Source organism: Macrobrachium rosenbergii, chromosome 23 (genome assembly GCF_040412425.1).
Source record: "Macrobrachium rosenbergii isolate ZJJX-2024 chromosome 23, ASM4041242v1, whole genome shotgun sequence".
Taxonomy (NCBI): domain Eukaryota; kingdom Metazoa; phylum Arthropoda; class Malacostraca; order Decapoda; family Palaemonidae; genus Macrobrachium; species Macrobrachium rosenbergii.
The window spans coordinates 42,952,441-42,961,968 of NC_089763.1; the positions used below are offsets into that span (position 1 = coordinate 42,952,441).

Sequence of the window (9,528 nt, forward strand, 5' to 3'; positions counted from 1 at the left end):
TGCTAATCAATTAGGTTACCGGATATGATGTGTTTTTAATAATGATGAGATTCTGAAGAAAGAGAAGAAATCCCTTTTCTCCGCCCTTTTTATTTTAATATCATTATTATTGTTGCTCTTGTTTTAGGCTATATTTTGTGTTGTTGTTATTATTAAAACGATTTACAGACAACCCAAGACTAACTTAGTCTCTGCTGTTGAAAAAATTATGAAACCTATATTGGACTATTAACAAAAAAATACTGACATCTGATACGCTTATGCCTGGACATCCTCTCTCTCTCTCTCTCTCTCTCTCTCTCTCTCTCTCTCTCTCTCTCTCTCTCTCTCTCTCTCTCTCAAAAATGAAGTCGAAATTAATAACGAAAACGAAATGTTTCAAATGAAGCGAGTCAAGCACGTAACTTCTGATTATTTGTTTATTACGTTGTCATGGCAACGCCAGCTTGCCAGGTGTGCGTAGTTCAATATGAGCAAGGAACTCTTACTCAGGGGTACGTTCGATTTGCTAATATATCGGGAAATCGGACAAATATATACCCAGTAAGTGGATATTTATAAACATATATATATACGTCTATTTATTTATATACATATATATGTATGTATGCATGTATTTTTGTTTATATGTGTGTGTTTGTGCGTGCTCTGCATAAAACTTAGTGGTGTGCATACGTACAAAAACATATTTAATACTACTTGTATGTATAATTACGAGTATTTTTTCAATATTTGTATATCTAATCCTTTACATATACTGTGTACTCATACATTATAATATATATATATATATATATATATATATATATATATATATATATATATATATATATATATATATATATATATATATATATATATATACATATATATATATATATATATATATATATATATATATATATATATATATATATATATATACAGTATATATATACAAAGTAGTTCGCCTGGCCTTCCACGAAGCGTTTGTGTCGTAACGAACGAGCCGCGGAAGCAAACAGCTTCTCTTGCGCCTGCAAAACATAGTTTCTGTTTTCGCTCCACCAGGGTACCAAGCAGGGTACTATACTCGCTCAAGTTATTATTACTTTCTGTTCCTCTACGCTTCGAGAAGATGGTGAGGATTGTGGAAACTGATATTTTCCTTAGTTCAACTTTACCCGGAATCTGCGGGGGCGTCTAGATCTCGTTGTCGCGAAGGAAAATGAAACGGATCTAATGAGTTTTTGTTCGAGGCTGAGAGAAAACTTTGTTGTGATTGTGACCGCAGCAGCATCGATGATTTCAGTCTCTTGTTTTCTTTCCGGCAAGTCTTCGTGTTATTCTCTGCAATTGCGTCATTTGTTACTCAGTTGGTTTTCTTCATTGTTCATGTTTATTTTTAGTGTTTCATTTAGCTTGCTTAATCTCTGAATTGTTTTTAAAGTGCGCTTAACCCGGAAGTGGTTCGTTTGATTAACATTGATCTACGAATAAGATTTATTAGCCGTTGTGGTTTTTATAGTACACGAACACATACTCCCACACAATCATGCGCTCACACACATTACAAACATGTGTTTTTAAGAAGTAGACCGGATGCCTGAAAAAAAGAGAGCATAACAGAGAGAGTGAGAGACAGAGACAGACAGAATAATGATGATACTGGTTCACTGATAATAAACGAAATAATAGGCCGATAGAAGCTTAGGTGGGGGTCACATTACAAGCCATTGCCACTTACACCAGCCCGCTAAGGTTTATCGCAAGTTTCTGTAATATATATATTTGTTCACAGAGGTAATATGTAACCTGCGTTCAGCCTTCTTCTTCTTCTTTATTCTAGGCATAGGATTGCCATACGTTTCAACCCTCTGCTGAGTGACTATATAAACACTAGTCATTAAAAAAAACTTCATGTCAGTGCGATGTTTGTATTCGAATATTTCCAGCTCTGCTCGTTACTCTCGCATCCGGGACTGGGAACATCAAACAGATTCGTAGATACTGACCTCTGATCACGTGTGTAACAAATGAATTTCTGATTCTCATTAGGACCGAACCCAGTACTTAGGTCCCGACTTCTTTTACGACCAGTCGGGGTCAGTTGAAAGACCGGGGTTCGATCCCAACGTGAGTCCGGAATTCATTTGTTTGTCACGTGATTGTGTGTTGATTGCTTCTATCATATCCACTCAGAAGGGATAACTCGAATGAAATGGTATCAACTGGGTCATTGCTGGGTTGGGAAGTTGGGTGAAACTGATCCGCTAGGCAGTAGCCTGCCCAGGTAAAAGCCTTAGGTACAGAAGCACTTAGGTTCCAACTTCTTTTATAACCTGAGTGAGTCAGTTCGGAAAGCCCTTGCCTTTCAATTGAAAGACCCTAATTTCGATCCCAGTGTGAGTCAGAAATTTATTTAATACTAACTCTTCTTTAAAAAGATGCTTCTACACACAACAGTGCAATTGCAATCGAAAACTTTCAACCAAAATCTCTTATTCCAGAGCGATCTGGACTTGAATGACCACCACAGGAAGAACCTGTCCTCTTACCTTCGCTTCTGCAAGTACCAGAGGGCCCACAGGTTGCGGTCCGTCGACGCTTGCTTTCAGGATGTCAAGGATACCAGGTGACTGTGGCCCCTGTTTGTTCCCTGCCGTCTTGGCGGAGTGGGTTCACGGCTGCACTTCTGTTTTCTAGCTAGAAAATAAGCACTGTTTGTTATATTAGAGGCTGATAAAGCATGGTGTTACTGAGCAGGAAAAATGGTGTCTATACAATTGTAAATACATGTCTATCTCTGTACACACATAAATATATATGTATACATAAATGTGTGTATATATATACATATATATATGTGTGTGTATGTATATATATATATATATATATATATATATATATATATATATGTGTGTGTGTGTGTGTGTGTGTGTGTTTGTGTGTGTGAGTATGTGTTTGTGTGTGTGTGTGCATTGGGTTTATCAACAAAAACATAACCTGCATGCACTTATGTATCAGGGGATTTAAAAACAACACCGATTTCAACCTTGCAAGTGTTTCAAGTATTTCCGCTTCTTCTTCTTCTTCTTTCCAGAATCGTGGAGGACACCTACACCGCGGACGAAATTATCGAGATCCTCGACTCCCTGGCTGACGTCGTGCGGGCGGAGGTCGAGGGCGAACTCATCCACGACACTCACACCAATTCCCTCCTCCTCTCCCAACTCTTCGGGCAGGCACAGAAGTGGCACTTGGACCTCCACGTGGATACGTCAGACCTCGAGAACCAGTGAGTGAATAAATGTAAAGTGATGTGTTCGTATCATCGTCATCTTGCTTTTTTTGGGGGAAGGAACCTCCCATCTGCTGCCCTCTTGTGGTCCATCAGGAGAGGTCCCACCTTCTTTTCAGTTGCAGTTTACTGTTTTCGTGAACGACTACAGTAGTCCTGGCATAACTGTTTTGAATAGATGTGTTTTTATTGTCTTCTTAAAGGAAGTTAGTTTTCAAATTTCATAAAAAAAGAGAATATGACGACAGATACCCGGCGTTATGTTTAATATGAGGAGCACCTGTTATTAATATCATATGAAAGTATAACCAGTGACTTTCGTCGACAGTTTTTTAGTTACTCAGACTCTCCTACTTATAGAACCTAGTATTCTTATATGATTCTTATAGCTGGCAAGATGCTGATGTGTTTGATGTTGCAATGGTGATTCTCACGGGAGTGATGTATTAGTGTGGAGTCTCGTGTGATTGTCATGACAGTGGAGATTCTCGTGTGATTGTTATTGCAGTAGGAGTTCTTTTGTGATTGTTATAAAAATAGTGTTCCTCATACGATTGTTAGACAAGTGGAGATTCTCAGGTTAATGTTATGGCTTAGATGATTCTTAAATTATTGCTATTTCTGTGGTGATTCTCAGGTGATTGTTAGACCAGAAGTAATTCTCATGTGATTGTTCACTAATGATTCTCATATGACTGCGAGAGAAACAATATAGAGAGTTAAAGTGAATTTGGTGATAAACTGAGTCTATGGACTGATTAATTAGTATATTACTGGATAACAGAAAAAGAGAAGAGAGTGAATGCTATGAGTATTTATATATTTATTATGATCCCTACATGAGTAAGGGGAAAATTAAATAAAGTGGGTAGTTTAAGTCAGGAACCCTTAACTTCTTCAGGAAGTTTTTAAAAGTATGGAAAAAATAATAAAGTTGGAAATGCAAAGATTGGGGCAGACCCATTAGCGCTTGCGATGGATTACTAAAATAAGGGAGATGTCTCTTATCTAGCAATTTTTTTGTCCAAAAAGTATGAGAAATATAAGTAAAGCTGGGAGTGGACTGAATGTGTCATACCTAGCAACATTTCCGATCAGCTGTTAAAGTCAGTAAGCTTTAACTTTTCAGTGAAAGATATGTTTGTGAAAAATTCATGTCAGTCACGTCTACTTTGCTCCCCCACAGGGAACTCATAGAAGAAGTTAGGAAATTCGAGGATCTGGAGCTGCAAGGGCGTGGAGTTGAGATGCCTTCGCCCCAGAAGAAGACCTTGGCACCCCTGAATGACGGAGGGGCGCCTGTCGCCCTCCTGCAGAACCGTATCCAGACACTGACGGAGGAAAACAACGAACTCACGGAGAAACTCAGGTCGTTGGAAAACCAGGTGAGGCGTTTGGTTAATGTCATTAGCTTTATCCAAATTGGAGGGGCAAGGAAATATCCTTACCTAGCCCAGGTATGAGGAAAGCGCGGAAAAGATTTGTGGGTGGATAGAGGGGAGAAGGGCGGGGCTTTAGTCCCAAGGCAGGTATGGACATGCCTCTCAAAGAATGGAAGGCTGTAAGGAAGGCCGATATTACAGGCTGATGGGAAGGGACAAGCTGGATCTCTTGCCTCGCACAGTATTCGTGAATAAATAAGAAAACGAAGTAAAAAGAAGGAATAAAAGTGTAGCGTCTGACCTGCATTGATTGCTGATGGATACTCAATAGATATTGACCTCAGTAATATGAGGCAGTAATTCTGACCCACTTCCGTACTCTCTCTCTCTCTCTCTCTCTCTCTCTCTCTCTCTCTCTCTCTCTCTCTCTCTCTCTCTCTCTCTCTCTGTTATCATCATCTATCCATCGCAAATATTATTTAGGTAGAGATCCCCGTTCAAGTTTTTTGTCTTCCAGTTAGCTTAAAAAAAATTTTGTTTTGTTTCTCAAGCCAAAAGGCAGTTATTTTTATATTGCTTTCCCTGTAGAGAGCGCCACCCTATATTGCCTTTTAGGTTACGGCTATTCAATAAAACCAATAAGAAAGAAAAAGCAGAGCCTCTTCCAGACCAGCGAGGAGGGCGGTCACCTCCACTCGGAAACTTGAATAAAATGTAGATTTCGAAATGTTGCTGGGAAACGTTTTTGTATGTTTGTGACTGACGTTTTTTATTGCCTTTAAGGTAAAAAATACACTTCAGAAAAATACTCCGAGTTTCGAAAATTTTTGCAGAATATGACAGGTGGTGAAATTTTGGCAGAAAATGCCAAGTTTTTAAAAGTCTGTTAGACTATATGATGCACACTTGCCTGACAGCAACTAATCAGCTATTCCGATTCTTCTTCACAGCTCTCAGACGCAATAAAAACCAGGACAGAATCCTTCCTCGCTCTTCAGTCTACCAAGGAGGAGTTAGCAAAGCTAAAGGATAACGTTTCGTCTAGGCCGACGGTGGACGACGTATCAGAGGTGAGACGATCGAAATTACAGATTAAGCCTATATTAGTCCAACTCGGTAGTTGCTGTCATATGCAGATTGAAAGTTGATGTTTGCTCTAGATTTTGAACTTCAGTCCTAATATGTTGATTATATTGTATCCTACCAAATTTCTTTTCCTAAATACTAGATGTAAATGGCGAGTGAAGTAAGATTCTTCAAAGTACGCTGATTATAGTACAACATTTTCTCTGGCAGGCTTTAAGGGTCAACACTGTTTCTTTTGCAGTAATCATTACAAATCAGTATTACAACATTCAGTAAAACATCCTTTTATCAACATCCCCTTCCGTCTTCCTGTATCTCTTTCTCTAACTGAGGCATTATTCCAGTTTCGTTCTGTCTTCTTTCACCTCAGTTATCCTCAATTTTCTAACCACTTTCTCTTCTTCTGGGAGTCAGAGATGCAAAAACTAGAAAATTCTGAAGTAATTATATATTGAAATGTATTTAGCGTAAATCCACCTCCAACTGAACGTATAAATTTTCAAAAGTTCCTAGTTTGGAAATCATCCCTGTTCACTGTGGCAGCAATACAGATTCTCTGTTCTGATGCTTAGCTTTCAGACGAGGTGGAGAAGATGCGCCTCGAGATGACCTCCCAGAGCCAGATGCACGAGGACACCCAGGAGCAGCTGAGCAAGGATCTCACCTCATACAAGAACAGCCTCATGCAGGTCAAGTCGCAGCTTATGTTGGCTGAGAAGGTAAGTGTAAAGACAACTTACTTATTGGGCAACAAAGAAAACAATTAAAAAATGCGTTTCTTCGGCGCAGTCGGGTTTTCTATACAGCGTATAATGCTGTGTGAAACTCTCAGCCACGGCCCATGAAACTCTCAGCAGTGTCCAATGAATCTTTCAGCCACGGTTTGGTGGCGACCTGTGTTGTTGGCACCTATAGCGGTGCCAGACGCACGATCATGGCTAAATTTAACCTTAAATAAAATCAAAACCACTGAGGCTAGAGGGCTGTAATTTGGTGTTTGATGATTGGAGGGTGGATGATTAGCATACCAATTTGCAACCCTCTAGCCTCAGTAGTTTTCTAAGATCTGAGGGTGGACAGAAAAAGTGCGGACGGACAGACAAATGGCCTCCTCAATGGCTTACTTTTACAGAAAGCTAAAAGCCCTTGTTGACTGAGAAGAGAATGTTAAAGTACACTTATTGGTTGAGAATAACGGATTTTTGCTGATGAGATTAATAGGCCTATTAAAGCACCATCGTCATTGGCGGAAAAATAAATTTCGGTTGGGAAGGTGAGTATTAAAGTATATTTACGTATTGGCTGAAAAGAACCAATTTTGGTTGAGAAGGTAAATATTAATGCACCTTATCTGTCAATTAAACTAGCTATTAACCAGATAATCAGATCAAGTTGGCTAGGAAGGTGGGTATTAAAGCACCTTATTTTTAGACAGAACAGGAAAAGCTCTTGTTAGTACCTTACCTACTTGTTAAGAAAAATAATGTTGTCTGAGATGAGTATAAAATCACCTTACTTCATGACTAAAAATGACCACCTCTTGTTGGCTGATCAGGTGAAGCTAACAGCTGTGAGGATAACAGCACTTTACTTATTGGATGAAAAATAACAGCTCAAGTTGACTAAAAATGGTGGTATTAAAGCATCTACCTATAGACTGAGAAAAGAGGTTTTCGTGCATCTTACTTTTGGGCTAAGATAAAGAACATTGATCTTGAATAACCTGTATCAAAGCACCTCGCTTCTTGTCTGAGAAAGAAAATTTCCTTCGTTAAATCAGGAGAGGTTTGATGTGAATTTATGGCGCGTTATTTTTTTTTTTTGTGAAGGCTGAAATGTGGTGAGTTTTTGTGGCACATTACTTTCATGTGAAGGTTGACGAAGCACGCAAACACACGTACTTAAATAGTTCAGGTGTTAATAAAAAAAAAAAAAAAAGACAGGTAAAGGTTGAACACAATATGATCAAACCTCGAATGAAGAATTATGTAAAGGTTTAGAGAAACTTAGAAAAATAGAAACCGTGTAACAGGTTATATATTTGCTCAATAAAGTGATGTCAAAGCAAATTCTAAATGGTAAGACGTATATTTTGCCTATGTTGCAAAGTTTCGTGTGGTCTGATTATAGGACACTAACTTCTGCTACTTTGAAGTATGTAAATATTTCAAGCGAGGTGGATGAGCAGTCATTTTGGAGAGAGCCTTGTGGAAATGTGGTCGGAAAGGAGCTTGACTGATGGAAATACATGGATAAAGTGTAATGTTCATAAGTAATCTTGGGAAAGTAAACTTGTGAGCTAATGAGCTTACCAAATCATGTGTTAGTATAAAACATGCGAAAGGGCAAGTTGTTTGATACGATAGTGAGTATGAAATATATGGAAGGACAAGCGGTTTGATGTAATAGTGAGTATAAAACATGTGGATGGGCAAGTTATTTGATGTAATAGTGAGAAAAGGAATATCTGGAGGTTTGTGATCGTTTATTAAGATAAAAGTAATTTGAAGCGGGAGAGGAAGGTGTGAAGACAAGTCTGTATGCGTAATTGAAGTCAACTGAACTTCATAAGAAAGAAGTGTGAGGAGAATTTAAGGAGAGAAGGTGAACAAAGTGCCGAGAGTATTTGAAGATTTGTTGAATGTGGGAGATAGAAGTCATCGGGGGAAAACAGTCTTTAGTTACTGTTGCTATCACAGAAAACGAAGATGGTAACAATTACAGAAAATGGAAAATATAGGAAACTAATGCCTGATAATTGTTGCCTTTCTCCACGTATTTCTGGTGAAAAATATAGAATAACAAACAAGAGAAAGAGAATTATTAATGATGGGTTTCATTTTTGGTAAGCTGGGTAATTTGTGGTAGAGCTTAATGCATCAATGTACATATTTATAAAGCATATTTCTTGAGCAAAAAAATAGCCAATGAAAATCAAAATCACTTAAGTAATTTAAATGAAGGTTAGGATTATTACAGACAAATTATATCGTAATTAATTATCAAACAATAATAATATCATAATATTTGTCAAGTATTTTGTCAAAATGTTTTACTAATGAGATATTTTCTAGTATATAAGGGCTGTAGCAAACAGAACCTACACTGCCTGTGTATTTGAATTTCAATAAAAATAAAATAACGATTTTGAGATCATCTGTTCTGATTAATATCGTTGTTCGGGTATTTTGACAGAACTAATGCCTAAGTATGTAATTTCTCCTTTCTTAAAAAAAGAAGAACTGAATGAAGAAGTCTGATCAAAGAAGGCGTCTTAAGGAGGTTTTCAATCTTATCTCACTCATCTTAGAAGACCAACAACAGATCCTTCCTTTATTCCTTTGTTCTTAATACTTTTACAAGGGAAATTAGATAAATATGCCTAGTACCAAAGTCCCTGGCAGTGGCGTTCCTGAGGGGCCTGTTTGAAATCGCCACCCGGGCCCCAATGTGAGGGGGGGGGTCCCAAAATGCGAAATTTAACCATTGCTGCTATGACAGGACAAGCCAAATTTCTGAAATTTCCATCTACAAGTGCTTTTAAAATGATCCTACAATTGTTCATATTCTAAAAATTCCCTCACCCCGCCCCCGAACCCGCCCCCCCCAGCTGATTTGGCTCGCTTCACTCGCCTCCCACCCCATAAGAGGGACCCCAAATGGGACTGTGCCCCCCGGGCCCCAAAATGTCTAGAAACGCCACTGGTCCCTGGGGACAGAGGGTCCAGTGGGCTCTCTGTGATTTTGGTATTAACAAAATGGGGGCATGAGGATAAGAGG

General features: G+C 38.6%; 1 protein-coding gene across 1 annotated transcript in view; it reads left to right on the top strand.

The window, feature by feature from the left end:
* Positions 1–1,014: 1,014 nt before the first annotated feature.
* Positions 1,015–9,528, top strand: part of LOC136851563 (leucine zipper transcription factor-like protein 1) — a 9,530-nt gene continuing 1,016 nt past the window's right edge. The window contains exons 1-6 of the mRNA XM_067125823.1: positions 1,015–1,120; positions 2,490–2,614; positions 3,083–3,277; positions 4,467–4,665; positions 5,613–5,732; positions 6,321–6,467. Coding sequence (XP_066981924.1) covers positions 1,118–1,120; positions 2,490–2,614; positions 3,083–3,277; positions 4,467–4,665; positions 5,613–5,732; positions 6,321–6,467 — 789 coding nt within the window. The 5' untranslated portion in view covers positions 1,015–1,117. The remainder of the gene's footprint in view (positions 1,121–2,489; positions 2,615–3,082; positions 3,278–4,466; positions 4,666–5,612; positions 5,733–6,320; positions 6,468–9,528) is intronic.